The 25,749-nt window shown below is 38.6% G+C and overlaps 1 protein-coding gene across 2 annotated transcripts in view; it reads left to right on the top strand.

Annotated features, from left to right (window-relative positions):
• The window catches only part of cntln (centlein, centrosomal protein), a 529,511-nt gene that overhangs the window by 349,303 nt on the left and 154,459 nt on the right, over nucleotides 1-25,749 (top strand). For both annotated transcript variants that reach the window (XM_072258219.1, XM_072258220.1), the window contains 2 exons: nucleotides 16,207-16,410; nucleotides 23,251-23,348. In XM_072258219.1, coding sequence (XP_072114320.1) covers nucleotides 16,207-16,410; nucleotides 23,251-23,348 — 302 coding nt within the window. The remainder of the gene's footprint in view (nucleotides 1-16,206; nucleotides 16,411-23,250; nucleotides 23,349-25,749) is intronic.

The following is a 25,749-nucleotide window of genomic DNA, read 5'->3' as shown; positions in this document are numbered from 1 at the left end:
ATTCTGTCTCTTAGTACTCCCTCCAATAACTTACTGACTACTGACGTTAAATTTACTGGCCTATAATTTCCCGGATTACTTTTCGATCCTTTTTTAAACAACGGAACAACATGAGCCACTCTCCAATTCTCCGGCACCTCACCTGTAGACAGCAACGTTTTAAATATTTCAGCCAGGGCCCCTGCAATTTCAACACTAGTCTCCTTCAAGGTCCGAGGGAACACCCTGTCAGGTCCTGGGGATTTATCCACTTTAGTTTTCCTCAAGACAGCAAGGACCTCCTCCTTTTCGATCTGTACAGTTTCCATGATCTCACTACTTGTTTCCCTTAATTCCATAGACTTCATGGCAGTTTCCTTAGTAAACACAGACGCAAAAAACCTATTTAAGATCTCCCCCATTTCCTTTGGTTCCACACATAGCCGACCACTCTGATCTTCAAGAGGACCAATTTTATCCCTTACAATACTTTTGCTCTTAATATACCTGTAAAAGCTCTTTGGATTATCCTTCACTTTGACTGCCAAGGCAACCTCATGTCTTCTTTTAGCCCTCCTGATTTCTTCCTTAAATATTTTCTTGCACTTCTTATACTCCTCAAGCACCTTACTTACTCCCTGCTTCCTATACACGTCATACAACTCCCTCTTCTTCTTTATCAGAGTTGCAATATCCCTTGAGAACCAAGGTTCCTTATTCCTGTTCACCTTGCCTTTAATCCTGACAGGAACATACAAATTCTGCACTCTCAAAATTTCTGCTTTGAAGGCTTCCCACCTACCGATCACATCCATGCCAGAGAACAACCTGTCCCAATCCACGCTTTTTAGATCCTTTCTCATTTCTTCAAATTTGGCCTTCTTCCAGTTAAGAACCTTAGCCCTAGGACCAGATCTATCCTTGTCCATGATCAAGTTGAAACTAATGGTGTTATGATCACTGGAACCAAAGTGCTCCCCTACACAGACTTCTGTCACTTGTCCTAACTCGTTTCCTAACAGGAGATCCAATACTGCATCCCCTCTAGTTAGTCCCTCTATATATTGATTTAGAAAACTGCATGTTGTACTCTTGGTGTGATCTTTGCAAGATGCCCCCTCCTAGGGAAAGTAGCAGCAGTACTGAGTTCGTCCATTTGTAAACAATTTCTCTTACTGCAGACTGATGAATACTCAGGTCTTTAGAAATGCTTTTGTGGCCTTTTCCAGCTTCATGCAACTCTACAATTTTTATAAGGTCCTCTGAAAGTTATTTTGATCAAGGCATGGTGCACATCAAGAGTTCTTTCTTGAAGAGCAGTCTCTGTTAGTAACCTGACTTTGTGTGTCTTTTTTATAGGGCAGGGCACCTCTACAACCCACTCTTCCAATCTCATCTTGTTGAATGGAACAACTGACTCCAAATAGCTTTTGTAGAAGGCATTTCCCCAGAGGTTCACATACTTTTCCCAACAAATACATGTAATATTGGATCATTTTTCTCAATAAATAAATGAACAAGTATAATGTCTTTTGTGTTATTGCATTCTCTTTATCTAGTTTTAGGACTTGGGTGAAGATCTGTTCATATTTTAGGTCATATTTGTGCAGAAATAGAGAAAATTCTACAGGGTTCACAAACTTTCTAGGACCACTGTATGTCACCATATACAACCCTGAGCTTCATTTTCTTGCAGGCATGCTCAATTAAACCATAATAGAAATAAACCAGCCTTGCTGTAATAGAAAATTAAACCAAACCAGCTAGTTTTTGTGTTGCAGTCGATGTTGCTTCCATACAAATGCTAATTATTTGAGTGAAACAGCTCCCACCATATAAAATCAGCTAATGGTAGCATTATGAAATCTTTTCTTAAAATTCAGTTGTAGTTAAGCTCTAGTCTTGTCTGATACTTAACTCTTATGGTTGTTTGCAGCAGACAATCCCGTCAGCATTATCCAGCCTATGCATGCCAGATTCTCCAGGGCCATGGCTTTTGCCTGATTTTTAGGCTGATGAAACAGCACAGTGTTCATATTGATCTGTGCGTGACACAGCTTGTCTCTCTGCTGGGCCAAGTGTAGCAACATTTATCCAGGAATTTGTGAAATGTCACTTGGATCATGTTTTGTCGGTAAGCTGAGCGAAAACCAGTATTGGAGAGGGGAATCCTTGCGGAATTAGATGTGACCATCTGATCCCAAGGTCTTATCTACTGTCCATCCAAGTGATTTTGCAGCTGGAATGCTTTTTCTTTTTGATTAGACAGTAACAGTCAGTGCTTCATCAATCAAGACACTGTGCACTGTAGTGTTGGATAAGATCAGTGCAGTATAGTACATGATTGTACATGGACTTAATCCTTGTTTTCCCACACTTGTTTACATTATTAACTTACCACAGTCTTTAGTGAACATTGTATTGAAATATTCTGAAGAATACTACAGCTATTGTTTTCTTAAACATGCCAATTATTTTTTGCAGTCTGTACCTGCTACATATAATTCCAGCAAAAAGTTTAATGTTGAGTATATACCCTATAAGACCTAATACAAAAACTTAGCTTTATGTTTACATTGACAAACTCTCAAAATTATTTAATTTATGCATTTGCACAGTTCTGAGTTTTTTAAAGAAAATTTGCTCTCAAACTTGTTTTTCCTCACTAGAACAAACTGGGGGGAAAAAAAAGATGTTTGGGACTGGGAGACATTGACCTTCAGAAACCATTGATGTTTGCAGATAAATGCAGGAAAGGACCTTTCAAGTGCAAATATTTACTTTTTGTATGTTTCCTTGTTTCAAAAAATCTTTAATCAAAGGAGTCATGCAAAGTACAAAGGGTGGTTGCTTTCTTAATCCCTCTAGAATTTCACATAATATTTCTACAGTTTCAGATTATTTTCATGAAATTTATGGTTAGTCAAACATTGTGTCACTGGTACCCATTTTAAGTAATATTGATGTGAAATCAGCATTTGAACAAAAGTGTCAACTGATGCTAATTTCAGGAGCTGTAAAAACAATACAATAGAGTCGATAATATTTCAGCTGGTTTATTGATTCTGTGTTCTCTTTAATTATTGAAATAACAATATGACTGACTTGGTTTGCCGTAAAAGGTGAAGAAATTCTTTTGTCACTATTTCTGCTTTCTAGATGGTTTAGATTGTGTAAACATTTATTGTGCAGTACAGCATAGACATTTTATGGTCAATAAAGCAGTGCTGTTTATATTTTGAGTGTTACACAGTTCAGAAGCTGCCATAATGCATTTAGTTCTCCCCTTTAACTGGCTTCCTAACCCTCTTCAATTCACTATCCTTTCAGTTTTGCTCATGGATTAATTTATTTCCAGTAGTCAGGCACTTTACTTGACTATCTGCCATGTTGGTGATTGGGTTGATGTTGCTGAGGTGAGTTAGTCAGGCAGGGGCATTCAGAAAAACTTTGAAACATTTCTAGTGGTCTAACTGCTTTGACTTCACTTCAACAATCAATTACTCAGCAATTCCATCTCTTCGTGGTCGTAAAGGATGTGCTTTGCTGAAATGCAGATGAAAATATGTCATTGTACAATTTATTTCCATAATTGCAGATTGTTTGTATCCTGGAAAGTGTATGATTCTAGTGCTTCAATTGCAGCAGAAACTAACTGCTGAAATAAAAGTGAGCTCTGGGGACAATGAGTCTAAGCTGCGCCCTAAGCACCTAGATTTACATTTGCAACCCGAGAACTACGGCAAAAACTTATGCATGCTTTTTGAATTTTATTCATTAGAGTTGAGCTTTATTAGGAATCTGTGGTATGGAGAGGGCATTCAGGTTATGGTTGCCTTTCCAGCCAAAAGAGATCTGTTTAGATTAATCGCATTTCTTATCTCCTGTCCATGAGGCGTGTAGATTCGGGCATGTTAAATGTTTCTGTAGTCACTTTTTTAAATGTGATCAGGATTCCCTTTTAGGTAGTCTCTGGTAAAAAGTTTTTCCTCATTTCTCTTTCACTCATTACCCATGTTCCCTTGTTATTTAACGTTCTGCTGAAAGAAACAGAATCTTCAATTTCAGCCTTTTTAGTCCTCTCAAAACTTTTGTGCAAGTGAATCTTTCCTCAGCTTCTACATAACTACAACTGAAGTTTAAGAAAAAATTTCATGAGCCTCTCATAACTCTTTCACTGTCAGGTCAGGTGACATCTGTGGAAAGAAAAACGGTTGATGTCGTAGGCACTATGTGTTCAATTACTGAAGTTGCGCAGAAATTCTGCTTAAACATTTCAGTGATATTGTGCTTCCATTTGCAAGGGCCTTTGAATGTTTTTATCTTTGAAAGAGAGGTAGAAGCAGATGTTCCGATTGGTAATAAGTAACCATTATAATAAAGAGTTCATTTGGTTTAGTTACTCCTTCTGTTGACTACTAATGGATAGGAGTCTATCCCCAGCTGTTGAAATGAGCAAGGCAGTGTAGGATTTTAATTTTTTTTTCATATACTGGTTCTGTTACAGTAACTAAAATATTAGTTTGGCACTTCATTTTAAACCTGAAAAACGGTTCAAATTGCAATGAGAATGTGATTACTTATATTCTAAGATATACTTTACAAGTGTCAATAAATGTGCACATACTGTTCAGTAATGAATGCTTTGAGTTTTGGTTTTACCTTATCTTGAATGTACAAGAATTGTTTTGAGGACATTTCCCTTTGCAGGAATGTACATTAATATACGCTAATCTTCAGTTTTGCTCTGAGTCTTTTTTGTATATCTAGCAATCATTTAAGTGTATAAAAAGGGACTTGCAACTCCAGAGACTAACCTAACACTTCCTGTGTCAAACAGAGTCAACTGAATGAGATGTTCCGCTACATATAGCATAAATAATGAACCTGTTGTACGCATTAATAGGATGCTGCTGTGAGATCCTGTAATAATTTTGACACTTTTGTTCCAGTGATGGTTAATCTTAGTCTTGCAACACTTTGATCCACTGAGAATATAATTAAAGCTAATTGGTAAATAACGCACAGATTAATCATGCAAAACCAATGTTTTGTTACCTGTTTTTATCTGATGCAGTTTAACAAATGCATGTTCACTTACAAAGATGTGAATCAAGTTTTAAATAAATTGTTAATCTCCAAATCTAATGATAGAAATTTCATATTTATGTGTAACTAGATTGCAAAGCAATACTTCTTTCTAAACATTGGCTTAAGGTATCTTTAACATCTTAATCGTGTACATTTCCCTCGCATTATGCTTAGTTTTTATTAGCAAATTCCCTGACTATGGAATTTAACAGTGTCTGTGGTATATCTTTGTTCTCTACCAAGCTGAGTTAACCTGGGTCAATATTAATAATTAAGCCTCATCTGTTGTAGAGACATCAGTGGATAATCTAAATGGAAAGTAGAAGAATGAAAGTTAAATTCCAAGAAAGGCAATGAAAAAGAGGGAGAGCTGTAACCTCAGACAACCTGTTTTAATGTTGGAATGCAAGTAGAGTTTGTAATATGTATGTATAAATGTATGCACAGGTTCATTGAAAAACTTACTCGATAACTAGTGTTCATGACACAACGTTAGATTGAGGATAATATTGCAATCCAAAGCAGGTTAGACTGTCAGTACCCTCGAAGTTACTCCAATGTAATTGTTGTTAAGCATTTATTGGAAGATAGATCTGATATGTGAATGCTGGCTATTGGCATTGGAAGTCAATTACATTTACATACATATAGATCAATCAGATAGTTGGTTTTACATTGAGAAAAATTATCTGGTTTTTGGGGGGAAAACTGTGTCATAGCTTACCATCGTGGGGATTCCATACATTGTGATAGAATGCAAAGAAAGAAAAACGGTATTGTTTTACTTTCATTTTTTTTTTTGCAAGATCAATATTTTGTAGGAGAGATTTTGCAGATTGGGCCTACACTTGCTGGAGTTTAGAAGAATGGCAGTGATCATAGTGGAATACACAAAATATTTATGGAGCTTGATGTGAATAAATGTACACCTACGCTCTGTCTGCCAGAGAAAGCAGGATCTCCCAGTGGCCATACATTTTAATTCCATATCCCATTCCCATTCTGATATGTCTATCCATGGCCTCCTCTACTGTCAAGATGAAGTCACATTCATGTTGGAGGAACAACACCTTATATTCCATGTGGGTAGCCTCCAACCTGATGGCATGAACATTGACTTCTCTAACTTCCGCTAATGCCCCACCTCCAGTTCCCACCCCATCCCTTATTTATTTCCCTTTTTTTTTCCTCTCTCTGTCTCTCTCACAATTACTCCTTGCCTGCTCGCCATCTTCCTCTGGTGCTCCCCTCCCCCTTTCTTTCTCCCTAGGCCTCCCGTCCCATGATCCTCTCCATTCTCCAGCCTTGTAACTTTCCAGCTCTTAGCTCTATCCCATACCCTCCTGTCTTCTCCTATCATTTTGGATCTCCCCCTCCCCCTCCCACTTTCAAATCTCTTACTATCTCTTCTTTCTCTTCTTTGGGGTACCGCAAGGCTCAGTGCTAGGACCCCAGTTGTTTACAATATATATTAATGACTTGGATGAGGGAATTAAATGCAACATCTCCAAGTTTGCGGATGACATAAAGCTGGGCGGCAGTGTTAGCTGTGAGGAGGATGCTGAGAGGATGCAGGGTGACTTGGATAGGTTAGGTGAATGGGCAAATTCATGGCAGATGCAATTTAATGTGGATAAATGTGAAGTTATCCACTTTGGTGGCAAAAACAGGAAAACAGATTATTATCTGAATGGTGGCCGATTAGGAAAAGGGGAGGTGCAACGAGACCTGGGTGTCATTATATACCAGTCATTGAAAGTGGGCATGCAGGTACAGCAGGCGGTGAAAAAGGCGAATGGTATGCTGGCATTTATAGCAAGAGGATTCGAGTACAGGAGCAGGGAGGTACTACTGCAGTTGTACAAGGCCTTGGTGAGACCACACCTGGAGTATTGTGTGCAGTTTTGGAAAGACATCCTTGCCATAGAGGGAGTACAGAGAAGGTTCACCAGATTGATTCCTGGGATGGCAGGACTTTCATATGATGAAAGACTGGATGAACTAGGCTTATACTGGTTGGAATTTAGAAGATTGAGGGGGGATCTGATTGAAACGTATAAAATCCTAAAGGGATTGGACAGGCTAGGTGCAGGAAGCTGTTCCCGATGTTGGGGAAGTCCAGAACGAGGGGTCACAGTTTAAGGATAAAGGGGAAGCCTTTTAAGACCGAGATTAGGAAAAACTTCTTCACTCAGAGAGTGGTGAATCTGTGGAATTCTCTGCCACAGGAAACAGTTGAGGCCAGTTCATTGGCTATATTTAAGAGGGAGTTAGATATGGCCCTTGTGGCTAAAGGGATCAGGGTGTATGGAGGGAAGGCTGGTACAGGGTTCTGAGTTGGATGATCAGCCATGATCATACTGAATGGTGGTGCAGGCTTGAAGGGCTGAATGGCCTACTCCTGCACCTATTTTCTATGTTTCTATGCTTCTATGTTTCAGTTAGTCCTGACGAAGGGTCTCGGCCTGAAATGTCAACTGTGCTTCTTCCCATGGATGCTGCCTGGCCTGCTGCATTCCACCAGCATTTTGTGTGTGTTGCTTGAGTTTCCAGCATCTGCAGATTTCCTTGTGTTTAGGTATGAAGTTTAACTGATTGGTGTGTCTACAGCCAGGGGTCAATACAGGTTTCCCCTGCCATCCGAAGGTAGAGCGTCCCTATGAAACGGTTCGTAAGCCGGAATGTCATAAAGCAAAGAAGCAATTACCATTTATTTATATGGGAAAATTTTGTGAGTGTTTGCAGACCCAAAAATAACCTACCAAATCATGCCAGATAACACATAAGATCTAAAATAACAGTAACATATAGTAAAAGCAGGAATGATATGATAAGTACACAGCTTACATAAAGTAGAAATACTTTTCCACAATCATTGCCTGAACTGTTCTCCATAGCAAAAATCCCACACAAGCGCCATTGGCAAAAACACGGCGCAAGCACTCTCCAGTAACCTTTAAGCTAGGAAGCTGCCAAATCATACCAAATAACATGTAAAAATACACAGCCTATATAAAGTAGAAATAATGTATGTACAGTGTAGTATCACTGGAATCGGGAAAGTGCGGAGCACACTGATGGTGGTGTGTTAGACTGTTGTTGGAGTTTGGGTGGTGCAGTGGCCCCCACCCTCTGGGCAACGAACCGATACCAATCCGCGAAGCATGCAGCGGTAGCCGGGAGGCACACAGCACATCTTTAAGAAAAAAGCCGAAATAAACATGCTAATTAATTAGGTGTCACCCGGCACGTAACTGTCGGCCCAGATCAGTGCCAATTGCCGATTGCATCACCTCTGATCTGGGCCGACAATTATGTGTCGGCGGCACCTAATTAATTAGCATGTTTATTTCGGCTTTTTTCTTAAAGATGTGCTGTGTGTCTCCCGGCTACTGCTGCATTCTCTGTGAATCGGTAACTGTCCGTGGCCTGGGTGTTGGGGTGGTAGGACACTGGGGTGTCATCTCGTCGTCTGTTTCCATTAGAGCAGGCAGCTCATCTTCTCCTATGACTGCCCGCCTCGATGTTGAAGGTTGAGGTTCGTCGTCTGCTGTGGCTAATGTGGAAGGCTTGCTTGACTGCTGAGCCTCACACATTTTTCTATCATACAGTTCTTTGTAAGCACTCAAACCATCCTGCAAATATCCGCTAAACTGACGTACCCTTTCAAAATTAAAGTTGTACTTTATCATTACTCATTCGGTTTCGATTGTTATCCTTTCCTCTTCCAATTGCATCAGCTCCTCATCTATCAGTTCTTGGTCATGGGATGCCAAAACCTCTTCAACATCATCTTCGTCAGCTTCCACAAGCCAAACTCATATTGTCCTTACTTCGTTCACCACAATCAAAACGCTTAATTATGTCTAGTTTTACGCTAAGTGTAACACCCTTACGAGCTCTTTCAGGCTTTTCCAATACCATAGAACTCACCTTGCAAACGGCTGCTCACAGGCATGTGTTTAAGCAATGCCGGTGAGAATACCGTTCCAAATCCAGGAGAGAGCGGCTGCTCGGGGCGCGCGCTGATTTTTTTCGCACGCTGTTTTTTTCGTAACAGTGACAACACCTTCTGTTAGCGAAAACAGGGTACTAATGTAGGTCTTTCGTAACAGTGAGGTTACATAAAGCAAACATTTGAAAAGTGGGGGACACCCTGTATCTCAAAATAAGGGGTAAACTGACTATGACAGAGGTGAGAAGTTTTATCACCAAGGATTTGTTGAATCTTCAGAATTCTCGATTTAAAAGGACTGTGGAAACTTAGTCACCAAGGTTATTCAGTTTGGAGGTCCATCAGTTTTTGGATATTAAGAATTAATTACCACATGAGTGTAATTGGGTAGTATGGGGTCATTGGACCAGAAAGGCTTGTACTGTGCTGCATCTTTAAATAAAATAAATAATACGTGAAAGTAGTTTTTATTCCTCTCCGTGCCTTGGGGCGCATAAGACGGCAACTGCCATTTCTTTAGGAATTTGTTTTTGACGAGGCCAACTTGCCAGCTCAATGCTCAACCCAGCACAGGTGAAAAGCGTGCAGGGAGCCAGCCCGATTCAAACCTGGACCACTTGGCTCAAAGTCCGGTGCAGATGCCACTACACCACCAGCCAACTACATGAAGTAGCTTTGAGGTTCAAGATCAGCAATCATCTTTTCGAATGGCAATTGGTGCAAGGGGCCAGATGGCATACTTTAGCTTTTGGTTCTTATGTTATCTTCATTTCCTCTTCAACTTGTTGTTTTGTAATATATTTTAATGCTATACAGTAGATTCTGGTTAATTGGGCCATCTTTTAATTGGGGCAGCCACTTATTTAGGATAGTTCTTAAAGAACAAAAGTGAATTGCCTGGAAAATTGCCAGTATTCCCTTTGTTTATTTGAGACACTATGCCGCTTAGTTAGGACAGGAGGCTTTGGCCGAACAGTTTCTAACTAGCGTCAGTTGTGTGCACTTGTGTGGCCCTTAGACACTACACTGTGCATAGAGCAGTGTGCTTGTGTTCAAAAACCAGTGATTTTTGTCACTGGTTGCGACGAGAAATAAACAGTGAGATTGTTCTGAACTGTTTCTCTCATTGCGGTTTCAAGCATTCAGGCTTGGAGATGCCAGAAACAGCCGGGATTAAAATTGAAATGAATTCAGTACTTCAGCAAATTAGGAACAATGAAGAGTTTGAAGGTATTAACAATCATCTTGAATGTTACGATGAAAATGAAGATTTTGCTGATGCAATAGTCGACAGTGTTGTATGAAGACAGTCTATTATATACTCTTGGCGACTGCACTAATTTTGTTCACTTACAGTCAATCAATAGAACACAGCAGCATTGAATTTCTATTTTTATACCTTTTTAACTATTGGTATGAAACTTTGGCTAATTGGGACAGCCACTTAATTGGGCCAAATGTACTGGTCCCGAATTGTCTCACTTAACCAGAGTCCACTGTATTTTCCAAATATTATAGCCATGGATGAGTCTCTAGAGCCCTTCAGATGTGTTTAGCTCAGTGTTTCAGAAGTCCATTTGTGTGCTGCTCACTTTATACTTTGATCCTTGACAAGGAATTAAATCTGTTCACATTGAACACAAAAACAAATGTCTGAATATTTAGAAGTTTCTGATTTCATTGTATTGCAACTTCAGTTTGAATGATTGTACCTATTGTCTGCAGATGAAGACCAGCACATTATCTACACCATCCAAACTCATTATGCACAGCAGAAGTATTAACACTATAATATCCATTAATTAATAGCTGCAGTTTTCAAAAAACAACAAATTTAATGTACAAATGGAAGAAATAGACTTAAAAGTATTGTAACATAAATTAATTGTGTTGCTATTAATTAATAAATCACGTACGTATGTACACTTTTGAAACTTTATTTTGAGTTCAGTGATGTGGCAGTGGTGTTGCTGTTAAATGCTTTGTGAGGTCTCCAAAGTATGAGAATGTTGCTTTGTTTATGTCCTCTTTAAATATTAGTTCAAAGGTTCACAAAACCAATAATTGGTAAGATGTGATATTCTGACTAAATCTGTTTTGTAATATTGCTGCAGAACAAAACATTGTTTCTCTATTCACATTTTATTGGGAACACTTTGTCTCTTATGGTCTAGTGTAGAGAGCGGAGATTAACTTTTACAGTACAGCTATGGAGCATAAGATGCTGCAATAATTACATTTTGCAGAATACCGTGTGTGAGAGAAACAGTGACCCATCTCTCACCCAACTCCCAAGCTGTGACGTACAAAATTCAACACTACAAGTCATATTTCTCAGCAATGTCAGTAAGTGGTTCATAGAGGTACTTCTTGAAAGCCCTGGCCTACAGGTCATGCCCTGTCTTTTTGCGTGAGCCCAGAAAATGCTTTCCATCAAAGCTTTTGATGAATTGCCACGTGGCTTGTTTGTGTCTATGATTCTCAATCACGTGCATATTTCTATCCTGAGTGCAACAACAGAAAATGCTGGAAACATTGGGCAGGTCTGACATCATTTGTGGGAAGAGAAACAGTTAACATTTCAGGTCAAAGACTCAGATGAAGTGTGTCAACTGCCCTTTCATCTCAGAAATGCTGCCTGACCTACTTAGTTCCTCTAGCAGAATTTTTCCCCCAAATAAGATCAGCTGACTTTGCCAGGATTACATTAAATTTAGGAATCTATTCATTCAAATTGTATTTCTAACCATTTTAGAATGGTTGGAAGGAAAACAGGCATTGCCTGTTGGTAGAAGACTACCTTGTGTCTGCTGTGGTGGGTCGGATTTTGTGTGCCAGATCTTTCAAATAGTTGGAATAGATTAGGTTTGATGGGTCACATTGAGCTTCAAGGATATGGAGGTCAGATATCGATATTGAGATGGAGTTGAGCTTGGGACCAGTGGTGGGTTGTGGTGTCAGAGAGGCAATTGAATTAAAGAGGAGAACCTGGATGACATTGGAGTAATCAGAAAGAAGCCTTAAAGAGGATTTGACAGGCCAATGCTTCAGCATTAATGGTCACTGATCACACAAAGCTGAAGGCCTTTAAATGACACAAAAGCTGATCTGCTTTGTAATCTTCAGACCTGCTTTGTGAGAGTGTTTGGTTATAACTTACAAATAAACTTTGGGCAAATAACATCAAGATATACCTTACACCTTTACGCAGAGATATTACACTCTGTGGATAAAGTACAAAGGGAACCTGTTTTGCATCGGGGTGAGCTATCAGCCAGAATATTAGGTTTACCTCCCTGGATCATAGATGATTTTTTTTTTGGAAAAAAAAAGTAGGAAGGGCTTTGTTTAAATCTCCTTAATAGTGCATTTTTCCTCGATATTCCCTGGTGTGGATTTATTATATTTTTCTTCACTTTATTTAGTGATACAGCATGGAATAGGCCCTTTCAACCCTCCGAGCCATGCCATCCCACCCCAGCAAGCCCCCAGTAAACCTGATGAATCCTGATATAATCACAGGACAATTTACAATGACCAATTAACCTAGCTGGTAGATCTTTAGACAGTGGGAGGAAATTGGAGCACCTGGGGAAACACACACATTCCACATTGAGGATGTGCACTCCTTACTAACATTCCCTCTCATTCTTTTTGCACAGCTGCACAGACCAACCATTGCTTTGAGTAAGAAATTTTTACATGGCCTGAAAACTGTGTCACTTTAAATTTTTTTTAAAAAATTGTAATATGCATGCTATGATATTTAGAACTATGTTGGCGTTCAGCGGGCCGGTGGTTTATTAACAATGAGCGACCAACTTCCATTCTGTGTTTATTGTTACAATTTGTAAGTGTTGTAACTTGGAACATTGACAATGTAAATATATAGAAGCTCTAAAATGTTTCAAGGTAAAGGTTGTACATTTATTATTTTGAAAAATTATGGATTATATTTATTTACACAATTGCAGGGTGTTTAACAATTTTATTAATATAGATTTCAAAATGATATTAACATTATATAAAAGAACTGCGCGGCACCAAAGGCCTTGTGCACAGGAGCATTTCAGTTACTGTGTGGCTGTGCACCGGTGCAGCTTAGAGGAGAAAGAGCTCCTTATAGAATGTCGCTGGAATTCAATTCTGAACTCCAGAACATCCCGAGCTCTTACAGTGTCACACTGACCATTACAGATTTGGTACTCAGAACCAAAAGAGTTGTTCTCAATGTATCTTTTAGGTCATGAATGCATTAGACATAAATAAATTACTTGAGTTATGAGAAAGAAGATTTAACAGTTTATAAACAGATAATGACAATATGTTTTGCAATTACTTGAATGACACTGCAAATACTTAACCCTCTTGTGTAAATGTCATTACTCATCAGATTTACACCAACAATATCCAAACTGGTTCTTGGGCAAAAACCAAATCAAACTGCCATATGTAAATTAAAATACTATCCATCATGAATAATAATAAGTACCGGAAAGTTTTCTGTTGGCTCTACATAGTTAAGGATTCGAGATTTAATTGTACGCTTTTCAGTTTAAGTTCTTCCTTGCTCACTGTTCTCATTCTCATGCAGCACTGCCTCATTTTACATATTTTGCATTCATTCAGTTCTATTTGTTTAGTAAAACAAAGATTTCTATATGTCACAGTTATAAATGATGGTCAGTGTTAGATGAAATTGTGTAGACCCTTTTGTAGTTGGGATCATTGACGTGTGTAGCTTCACACGCTGAAGATAAACATGCCAACAGCATTCAATTAGCTGCAACATTGGTTTACTCAGAATTGGATCTGAAAGTAAACACTAGATATTTGCCACATTTTTATTATCTTACTGTAAATATTACACTTTTAAAAGTAAACAGCTCTGCCCTCTTAAACTCAGCATGCTTTTGTTTTAAATAAATGTAGCATAGAGTTAAAGAAGGAAACCAATCTTTTCTCTCAACGCTGCTCACTATTTCATCCCATTAATTGCTGAGCTTCACTGACCAGGAAAATCCTGGCAGACTTGCGTCATTTGACATTAGTCAGCAACAAGCAACATTGCACAGTTAGCCCCTGGTATAAGTGGAGCCTAATCTTGCCAATTTGAAGTTGCTGATTAATATCTGTCTATCTCCACTGGAGATGCTAATGAGTGGCCAGAGAGAGATGTCAACATTTCTGCGCAATGTCTTGCCATGACTTATTGTCCATTATTTATTGTGGATGCTTTCAGTTTGAAACACAGCAGGGTCTGTTCATAATTCCATTACTCTTAATTTATAAAGTTCAAATAGATGATATCAAATATGATTGTGTCCTTAACATGTTTTTGCTGCAATATATATTTCAAGTTAATTTTGCTTAAGATGACTTGCAATTGCCATAAGTATCTCCTGATATTTGTTGCTTGCATTTGTTTACAATTCAAATGAGCAACATAGTGCAGAACCATTAATTACCAGAGTTTTCCTCTGGCCTGCCGCAACTTCAGCAAGAACTCAGAATAAAATTCATAAATGCACCTTCTGCCAATAACTCATTTAGGTGGCTTTAGCTGTTTTGGAGTATCCATGAAGAAATTCATGACAAGTTTGTGTAATTTTGATTCAGCTGTCTCTCAGTATGATTTAAGGAGGGCACCTCTTGAAAATTAAGTTCTCCTTTGCTGTTACCATTTAAATGTTGTTTCTTCTAGAAGCACTGCTTTTAATTTACTAATATTAGTAAACAAAATTTCTATTACTGCCAGATTTTCTGTAAATCTTTGCTCCTAAGTCTGCAGGTGAAAATTAGCTTTGCACAGTACTTTCATGGGTATTCATTTAGCTTCAAATACATGGAATTTAACTTTGGAAATAAAATGGAGATAAATAATCTGATTCACCAGGAATTTGACATTGTATAAAAAGGACAATACATGCATTAAATCATTGTAAGTCTGTGGAGTAGGGGAAGGCTGGTGGGGGTACAATCAGAGTTGAAGCTCCCCCAATAATTATTCAACAAAATATGTAACTTGAGGACAGAGACTTGTGCATATGTTTCTTCCATGATTTGGGTATATATACAAGTGCTGTTCCAAAGGTTGGCAGATTATGGTCTTGATGTGGGGAGTTTGAAGAGCATTACCTGAATTTCAGACATGCCCCTGTAATTGAAGATCAATATTAGCAACATTGATCCACAAAAGTGACACGTGCAGCTACAACCTTTTGAAATATTTGCTTGTTAAATGTTCCATGATGTTTGTGATCGCATTTCGTGCCTTAATTGACAACAATGAAAATTTGCAAATTAAAACACCTCTTGCAGTAATGTGGTAAAATGTCAGTGAGATCAGACAATCATATATTAAATAGTAGCCAAGTTTATACATACAAATGAATGCATTGTTTCATACATCATGCTGTTGTTAATGTATTACATAGAGCTTGGGCATTTGGCACAGTCATCCCATCCAAACTCATCATCAAGCTTCAAGAGTAGGACCTCTGTAACTCGTTCTGCAGATAGATACATGACTTGCCCATCTGCAGACCTCAATGAATGAGGGTTAGTAATAGTATCTTCTCCTTGATGACCCACTAGTGGGATGCACTTCGAGGTTCAGTGCTTAGCCCCTTGCTGTACTCTCTATGTTTAATGGATAATCATCCAGCACTAATAAACTGTACAAATGCACTATTGAAAATATCCTGACTGGTTGCATCATAGTCTGGTATGGCAGTTCGAATGCATAGCAAAGTAAGAAACTGTAGTTAGTGTACTCTGCCCAATACATTATGTTGCTCACAATTTCCAGTATCTGTAGAATCTCCAGTGCCTCCTTGTAGAGTTTTCTTCTGCAATTTTATTTCTAATTAGAGCTGTACAATATGCTGCTTAATATATGTACAAATTTGTGAGTTTTTTTAAAAAAGGTAATACCTGAGAGCATTTTCAGTTAGTCCTTTTCTATCTCCTCTCTGCTGTGTATGTTTCCTTTATTTGATGGTTCTTCTGTTGAACAACCAAGCAGAGACAAAATATTCATTCTAGAAAGTAGAGCAGATGTAAACTATGTTCTTCTCTAGGTACAGCTTGTTAACTGAAAGATAGTTTTAACCTTCTCTATATATATTTTTAATAAATGAAATTGTCTTCAATGACCAAACATTTTTCACCAATAACAGAAGCTGACATTGGACCTTGCAGAGCTGCAACAACAGAAAGAGGCACTGGACAAGAGATTGAATCAAATGGCAGAGCAGCAAGCCCTTAGCCTTAGATCAGCAGGAGACCACTCATCCTCGGCATCCAGCCAGAAACTCAACATCCCAAATACAATGCAGAAGTCGACCGATGCTGAACTGAAACAGCTGCAGAGTAAAATGAAGGTCGCTATTCATACTTTATGTATATGTTTTATTTATTGTATTATCAACAGGTTTTCTATTTTGTCATACAAACTAAAAAAAAAGAGCTTATTTAGCATAAATCAATGTTATCTCCTCAGATCTTTCTCTCAGTCATTTGCTGTCATGCAGGTTGTATGCTGCAAGGTGTATTTCCCCATCCCTCTCACCATTCACTGGCAATGATCCTTGACTCAGAAATTTCTCTCTAAATGATGAACCATCTTTTTTTCGAATTTTTCTGTCTTAAACTGTCCTTTATATTAAGAATACCACTTTTAATCTTTTAGATGTCTCAGTATTAGTGCTAATAATCTTAGAGTCTTGGGTGTCTCCCTTCCCTGAAATTTTTCTAGTGACTTGGCATAGTGTGCTTGTATGACTTCAATATCTTCCTCTAATGGAGTACCAACGTCTACTCAGTGCTGAACAACTGTGCACAAAACAAAGAATGGATTATCTTTGCTATTATTTTGATTCTGTGTCTTTCTTATCAAACTCAAAATATTGTCCTTTTTATGTTTTTACATACCTGCATAAACAATTTCGGTGGTTTGATGCCTTCGCTGTCTCTTTATACACACCCTTCAGCATCTTTCTACTGAATACTTCCAGTTGATGCTTTTCCCGCAGAGTTCATCCACAAACTCCTTTTAGGTTAAATTATATTTTCCAGATACTGCCTGCTTATCTCCTCAATGGTTTTGCAGTCCACTTTCTCTTGTAATTTTAACAGATTTTGAGGTGTACCTCTTTGTAAGAATGTAAGTCATGGGATGAGTAGACCACTCAGCACTTTCAGGGATATACAGCCTTTCAACAAGATTGTGGCAATCGTACCTCGTTGCCATTTCCTGTACCGTCCTCATATTCCATGAATCCTTTAACATCCAGAGATCAATTGATCTCGGATTTGAATGCAATCAATGACTGAGTTCCCACAGCTTTCGTGGGAGGTGGGGAATTTGAGAGATTCACTACCCATGGACAAAGACTTTTCTTCGCATTTGAATCACAAATTACCTACTCCATAGTTTGAAACTGTGACTCCTAGTACGCTCGGCAAGGGAATAATCCTGGATTAGCTCTTTTGAGCCCTTGATGTATTTCTTATGTCTCAGTGATATCACATTTTGTTTTTCTGTACTTCAGAGAATGTCAGCCAAGCCAGCACAATCCCTCCTTGTTTGGTGGACTTTCACTGCACCTCATCGACTATAGACCAAAGTTGTACACAATATTCAAAGTGTGATCTCATTAAGATCTTATATAATTTTAATAAGACGTGCTTCCTCTTGTACTCAAGTGTTCTTGCGATAAAAGTCAATATGTTGTATTGCATTCTAAATCATCACACCTGAATGCTGGTTTTCAGGGATTTTATTTTTTGTGTTCTAATGTGTTTTCTTATAAAAATCATATAAATATCAGTATCTTCTAATCTATGAAAAATTAAAAAGTACTTATGATTTCTGTTTTCACTAAGTGGATTATTCCTTATCTTTCCAAGAATCTACTCCATCTGCCATGTTGTCACCCACTCACTTAAATTGTCTATATCTGCATGAAATCTGTGCAAGTATATCGTTATTTGCCACCTAGTTTCAAACCATCAGCCAACTTAGAAATGATACAGGCAATACACACAAAATGCTGGAGGAACTTGGCAGGCCAGGCAGCTGCAGCTATGGAAAAGCATTAACAGTCATTGTTTCAGGCTGAGATCCTTCATCAGGACTGGAGAAAAAAGATGAGAAGTCAGAGTAAGAACGTGGGGAAGAGAGGAAGAAGTACAAGGTAGTTGGAGACAGATGAAACTGGGAGAGGGGAGGGGTGAATTAAAGAGTTGGGAAGTAGATTGGTGAAAGAAATAAAGGACTGGAGAAGGAGAAATCTGATAGGAGAGGACAAGAAGGCCATGGAAGAAATGGAAGGAGGAGGAGCACTAGAGGGAGATGACGGGTAGGTAAGGAGATAAGATGAGAGAGGGGAATGGGGTTGGTGAAAGGGAGGGGGCATTTATCAGAAGTTCGAGAAATTGATGTTCATGCCATCTGGTTGGAGACTACCCAGATGGAATATAAGGTGTTGCTCCTCCAACCTGAGTGTGGCTGCATCGTGGCCGTAGAAGAGACAATGGACTGATATATAGGAATGGGAAGTAGAATTAAAATGGGTGGCCACCAACAGATCCCACTTTTTCTGGTGGAGAGAGCACAGGTGCTCGGCGAAACAATCTCTCAATCTACATCGAGTCATACCAATATACAGGAGGCCACACCAGGAGCACTGGATATATAGTAGATGGCTCCAAGAGACCCACAGGTGAAGTGTAGGGGCAGGTGTGGCACTTGTTCCGCTTGCAAGGATAAGTACCAGGAGGGAGATTGGAGGGGAGGGACAATGGACAAAGGAGTCACGTAGGGAGGGAAAGATGTGCTTGGTGGTGGGATCCTGCTGGAGATGGTGGAAGTTAGAAATGATACATTTTGTCTCCTCAATGAAGTTTTGAAACAGGTTGTTGATAGTTGGGGCCTAAGAACTAATCCCGACAATATTTCATCATCTGTCAGCCTGTAGAGTCCTATTTCATTTTTCTCTTTTTATCCTTTACTAAATCTCAATTCATGCTAGTAGATTATCACTTTTGTGTGCTCTAACCTCATGCATGGAACCTCATCAAAAGCCTTCTGGAAATCCACATCCACAGGTTTCCCCTTCGCCAATCTACTCTGCTGGACGTATCCTCAAAAGAATCCTAGTAGATTAGTCAAACATGCTTTCTCTTCCAAAAGTACACGTTGACCCTATTCAAAAATAATATTATTTTCTAAATGTCTTGATATCACGTTCTTCTGGATTCCTGTATTTTCTCTACTTTTTATGTCAGGTGAACATTTCCTCCTTTTTTCTGACTCTTTTCTCAAGTGGTGGAGTTGCATTTACTCCCGTGAAATTTGAAGGAACTTTTTCAGGACCTATAGGATATTGAATGACAATAATCTAAGCAAAGAATCCATTATCTATGAAATTCTGGGATGGATAGCATTAGAATCTTTGGATTTATTCAGTTTTCATCTCAGTAAGCACTCCAGCTTGAAAGCTTTACCAGTACCAGTTTCCTAGTTTCTTATTTATATAGAGGTGCTTCACTATTTCTGGGAGGTTTTATGCCTTCTCTCTGAAGAAGGGTACAAAGTATTTGTTTAATTCCTCTGCTTATTTTCCTTTATAATTTCTCCCATCTTTACCCATAAGGGACTGACACATACCCCCCATTATTCGTTTTTACAAATCCATTGAAGCTCAGTTTTGAAGTGCCTTACTGGTTTATTTTTGTATTTGATTTCTCCATGTTTCGTTAATTTTTTGGTAATCTTTTGCTGAATTCTAAAATGCTCTCAGCCCTCAGACCTGCTGCTTTTTCGAGGAAGTTCTTAAGTTCTGTCTCTTAGATTTAATTTCTTCTGTAGATCCATGTTTGATCACTTTTTCTGTTCAAGAAAGATATATTTGTCAAAAATCATGGATTATTTCTTTAAATGCTATCCATTGCCTATTCGTTGCCTTTCTTTGGAATGGAGTTTCCTAATATACCACATCCAATCCGCTCTCATACCTTCATAGTTTCCTTTGTTTGGATTGAGAATTTCATTTCTGATTGAGCTGCATCTCTTGCACGCAATGTAAAATTCTAAAAATGTGCTATAAACTTATCAAATGAATTTTTTTTCCAACATTTTTGCAAAATATATTCTACAACATTATGGTTGTTCAAGGAGCCTCTTTCCAACAATATTGTTAATTAACACTTTCTCCTTGTACTGTACCAGATCTAAAATTGCCTGTTCCCTTATACTGATCTAGAAATCCATCTCTTATACTCTATACATCAGGAATTCATTCTGTACAGTGTTAGTGCTAATTTGATTTGCCCAGTATATATGTAGATTAAACACTCCCTTGATATCTGTATTATGCTTTATCTATAGCTTTGATATCTCCTTGACACCATGCTCTGGGTCACCACTACTATTCAAAGGCCCATAAACAAAATTACATCAATGTCTCTTGCTGCTTCTTAACTTCTCCCCGACTAATTTTAATAGTATACCATGATTTACTGTGCCAGGTTCCTGCTATGTCATAGTATAAACCCTTATTGTCAGTGCTACTTCAACTGCTTTTCCTTTTGCCTATCCTTTCTAAATGACCAATACCCAATGATACTTAGATACCCTCGAGCCCCCATTCTGTAATGACAGTTAGATTGGACTTAGTTTTGACTTTGACTTCATCATTTTGTTGAGGATGTAGATCACTTAGTTATAGTGCCTTTAAGGTGGGCTTTTGTTCACTTTTTTAAATCTTATGTTTGTCCATGTTTCCATGACCTATTTATTTTGATTACTTCTACTCCCCCTTCTGATTCTACTCGTGAGCTCCCATCCCACTCAATCTCATTTTAACCTTCCCAAAATCACTAGCCAGGACCTTGAGTCCAAATTATCTCAACCCAATAATATCAATACTCAGATACTTTGAATGAAACAAAAGGCTTTTTACTCAAGCTTTGTCCTCTTTTGCTTAACCAGTTATGGAAAGTCCCTCCTTATTCTTACAGTGGCCAAAGAAATTTACAACCTGTTCTTGACTTCTGTGAGCGAAGCTGCAAAAAATTGTGTCACAGTTCCCAGCTTCTGCTCTTCCCCATTCATCTATTATTTTGACTTGACCTCTGGGCTTATAAAGTCACTGAATTGTAATCTCTGTCATGCTAGTTCTCACAAGCTCTTAATTGTTACATTCCCTGCTTGGTGAACATGTATTGGAGTCAAGTTACTGGCAACCCCATCTACAACCTTCCCCTCCCCCAACATTTGCCAGCCAGCTTCAAGACCACCATACTCATCATCCCCTTTCTTTCCATATTAGACATGTTTAAGATCTATTGTGAACTTATAACATCGTTGAGCTGTACTTTGATTCCACTGCGCTTGGGTGGACTGGTTTCCTTTGGCTTCTTCCACTGTGCTGGTAAAATTGGTGGCCTAACCTATTTGTTATTTCTGTCTCACCATTTTCTCTTAGATGCTAAGGATTGCTGGTACTATTTGTTTTTATTAACTGAAAGCATTCACCAAATAGATTAAATTCTGTAAAAATGCAAAAACAAAATCTATATTTGTCTTTTTGGTTCCCCTTGCAGATTTGTGTACTCTTGGACTAGGCTTGCAATTCCATGTGGGCACATCTACAACTTTCATGATGCACCTGCATCGCACACAAACATCAGCTTTGATTCCCTAGTTCTTTTCTACCTCATTGATATGAAATGCAGGTTGCCAAAATGCATGTGGGTGTTCACAGAATCTCAATCTCTCTCTCTCTCTCTCTCTCTCTCTCTCTCACTCTCTCCTGTTGCTTTATCCCTCTTTCTCTACAACTTATTCTCTCTTTACTCTTGCTCATTATGTCTTTTCTCTGTTTTACTTATGACTTTCCATAAAGATACCAATCTTACTTTCAACTTATCAGACCTTCCAGTTCCAGGAGTACCTTTTTAAGAATTAAATAGAAACTGCAGTATGGAAACAGACAATTCTGCCCTAGACATGAGTGTTTATCCCCTGCTTTAGTAATTACCTAATATATTTAACGTATCCCTTTACCTTTTTCTTATTTTCTTCCATGTCTAATCTACATTGAAATGCTTGTTAGTCTTTACTTCAATCACTAACTCCTGATGGTGCATTCTTCACGTCATCTTAAAACCATTCTACTGCTAATTATTGTACATGCATAAAATTTAATTTTCTGCTTATATATATGAGGGTTTTTGATCCTGGAGTATTGTTGGTCTTTATTCTTTTTCATCTCATCATAATTTTAGCAGCCTATCTTTAACCTTACATGCAAAACCAATGGTAAACATTTTAGCAAATGAAAAATTTATCACTTAAAAGTTGTTTTCCACAAAACATGATCTAAAATGTAACTTGTGCATAAAGTACTTGTTCCTTTTCGTGCCTTGTGGCATATCGGGCACCATTTTTGCCGTTTCCGTAGTATTTGACTTTTTTATGAGGCCAAGCTGTTAGCCTGATGCTCAACCTCACATTGATGGAAAGCATGCATTGATGGAAAGCCAGCCGGATTTGAACTCGGGACCATTCACCTCAAAGCCTGGTACTGATGCCACTATACCACCAGCCGGCTTTCATAAACTACTTGTAGAGCTTTAAAAATAATGAAAATTTGAAATGCTGCCAAAAATAAACAAGAGGCCTCTTTTAAACAGTATACTTTATACTTTATTGTCGCCAAACAATTGATACTAGAACGTACAATCATCACAGCGATATTTGATTCTGCGCTTCCTGCTCCCTGGATTACAAATCGATAGTAAATAATAAAAATTTAAATTATAAATCATAAATAGAAAATAGAAAAATGGAAAGTAAGGTAGTGCAAAAAAAAACAAGGGGCAGGTCTGGATATTTGGAGGGTACGGCCCAGATCCAGGTCAGGATCCGTTCAGCAGTCTTATCACAGTTGGAAAGAAGTTGGTCCCAAATCTGGCTGTACGAGTCTTCAAGCTCCTGAGCCTTCTCCCGGAGGGAAGAGGGACGAAAAGTGTGTTGGCTAGGTGGGTTGTGTCCTTGATTATCCTAGCAGCACTGCTCCAACAGCGTGCGGTGTAAAGTGAGTCCAAGGACGGAAGATTGGTTTGTGTGATGTGCTGCGCCGTCTTCACGAACTTCTGCAGCTTCTTTCTTCACACCCCAACTACTTTTGTGTTTTGTTTTGTTATTGTTGCAGAATTCAGCAAATGAAATTTCGAAGCATTTAACTACCATAAAAACTCTCAAAGCTGACCAGCAGGAAAAGGAAGATCAGATTTGGCAACTGCAAAAAAGGTTAGATTGGCTCAGTAATTTGTTGTGTTTGGCGCAGCCTACTGGCAGCCTTGCCTTCATAAGATATGTGTTTTATTCTCAGATTTGATATAACATTTATTTCTGCCTTTCAGTTAAATTGGTTTCCATTGGAGAATGCTTTGTATGACAATTAAAGTATGTGTTACATCAGTGACTGTTTTAACTATGTAGAATGCTCAACAATTATTTGTATTATTTGTGCTTGGATTTTTTTGGTCTTCATGTATATAAGTTGAAAAACACAATGATATTCTTGGAAAAATAATTTTTGGTGACTCAAAACTCCATTCTGACAATTAAGGTCACTGGACAGAATTTACATTTTGCTTTTAAAAAATGTTGTATGTGTCTTTCAAAATACAATTATGAACTATCCACCTATCCCATGTTACTGTGGGAGGTACTGAGTTGGCCTGAGGAAAGTAAAAATCCAGAAGAGTGAAAATGCAAGTGGAGAAGGGTGAATACCCAAAAGGAAATGATTGTAACCAAGTTGTTCAGTCAGATAGATTTTGCTCCAAAGGCCGTGTTGTCTGGCAGCAAATTTGAGAAAGGTATTCAGAAGTCAACTAAACGGGTAGCAGCCTCCACACTAAAGAAAACACATTGAAATATTGTGGCTGAGAAGATTACGTTCAGTCCATGTTTGAATAAAGCATTAGCATGAATGATGAAATCCACTACCTCCCTAAAAGTCATGCATATGTGTTCCTCTAAAATCAGAGTCAGTAGATTTAAAATCACAGCATTTTCACTATCTACAGTACTGTGCAAAAGTTCTAGAGACATGTATATAAGTCTTAGGCACATATACAGTAGATAGCTGGGGTGCCTAAGACTTCTGCACGGTATTGTGATAATTTTATGTTTTGCACTGTACTACTGCTGCAAAAGGAAAAAGCAAATTTCATAATATATGTGAGTGATGATAAACCTGATTCTGATATGGGTCTCTATTGTAGAGAAGGGGGCAGGGAGAGAAAAATCATTAGGAATAGGGAGAGGGAGGGAGCAGGAAGCACTGGAGACATTCTGTAATAATCAATAAACCAATTGTTTGGAATCAAACGACCTTACTTGCTGTCTTATGGCAGGGTGTGTCTACACTGGCGCCCCTCCCCGATCATGGCTCTCATACTCTGCCACCTGTCCCACCTGTCCCACCCACCCCCGTCCACAGCACTCCACCCTTGTCATTCCCAACATCCTTTGCTCGCGCCAGATTTAACAACTTGCTCTCTGCTCCACGTTGACAAATCCACCTTGTGCAAAAGTCTTAGACACCCTAGCTATATATATGTGCCTAAGACTTTTGGGCAGTACTATAGCTTGCAGAATCATTTCACAAATACATCAGTGTGGCCATCACAATTGTTATATTGATTTGCTGGCAGTTCAGGCAAAAAATTGGTGAGGTCTACTAACCAAAAGTTTTTTAAAATAATTTTTGAAATTAGCCAATTTTGCTGAACACTAATAAATAGTGAAAGATACTCTGCAGCTCATTAAAATATAGTATGTTTCAACCATTCTCTGTACTGAATTGTTATGAATTTGCAGGCATTTAAGATGTAAAATATGCTGTACATTTTTTGAACAGCACAATTCTATGTAGTAAATGGAACAGTTAAATATTTCAGAGCAAATCTTGAAGCAAAAAGTAATCTACTGGAGGAATTTAATGTGCCAAGCAACATCTATGGAGGCAAATAGATGTCAATGCTTTGGGTTGTAACCTTGCAACAGGACTGAGAGTGTGAAGACGAGGTGGCCAATATAAAGAAGTGAGTGAAAGTGGTGAGACACAGGCTGGTATGTGTCAGGCATCTAGTTCCTAGCAGAACTAGTTCCTGTCTCGTGTCTTTCTCTGTCTGACTGTCTGTCTCTCTCTCTGTCTATCTCTCTCTCTATTTCTCTCTCTCTATCTCTCCCTCTTCTTTTTATACTTATTACCGTCTGCCTGCAGTCTCAGTCCCGATGCAGGGCTACTTCCTGAGACATTGACTTTCCTTTGCTTCTACAGATGCTTTTTGATCTGCTGAGTTCTTCCAGCACTTTGTGTTTTCCTTTGAGGCAATTTTTTAATACTATCTCAACTTGAAAGATGTGGTTAATGCTTCTTTCGCTGGGCTTCAGCAAGTGAAAGCACACTGCAGTCCATATGGTTAGAATGTTCTTTATATTGCATCATGTAGGGAACTTTGGGAGCTTAGTCTCAGAATAAAGGAATGGTGATGTATTTTCAAGTTGGTATGATATGTATTGGTGCCGGGAAGTTTAGGGGTGTTGATATCTTCATGAGTATGCTGCTATCCATCAATATAATGGAAGTTACTGTTTTGAGACATGCTTCTGAAGAAGCATTGGTGAACTACAGCGG

The sequence above is a fragment of the Mobula birostris genome, chromosome 5 (genome assembly GCF_030028105.1).
Source record: "Mobula birostris isolate sMobBir1 chromosome 5, sMobBir1.hap1, whole genome shotgun sequence".
Lineage (NCBI taxonomy): Eukaryota > Metazoa > Chordata > Chondrichthyes > Myliobatiformes > Myliobatidae > Mobula > Mobula birostris.
Note: the sequence above shows the minus strand (reverse complement) of the source record. Positions and strands in the feature narration are given on the sequence as shown.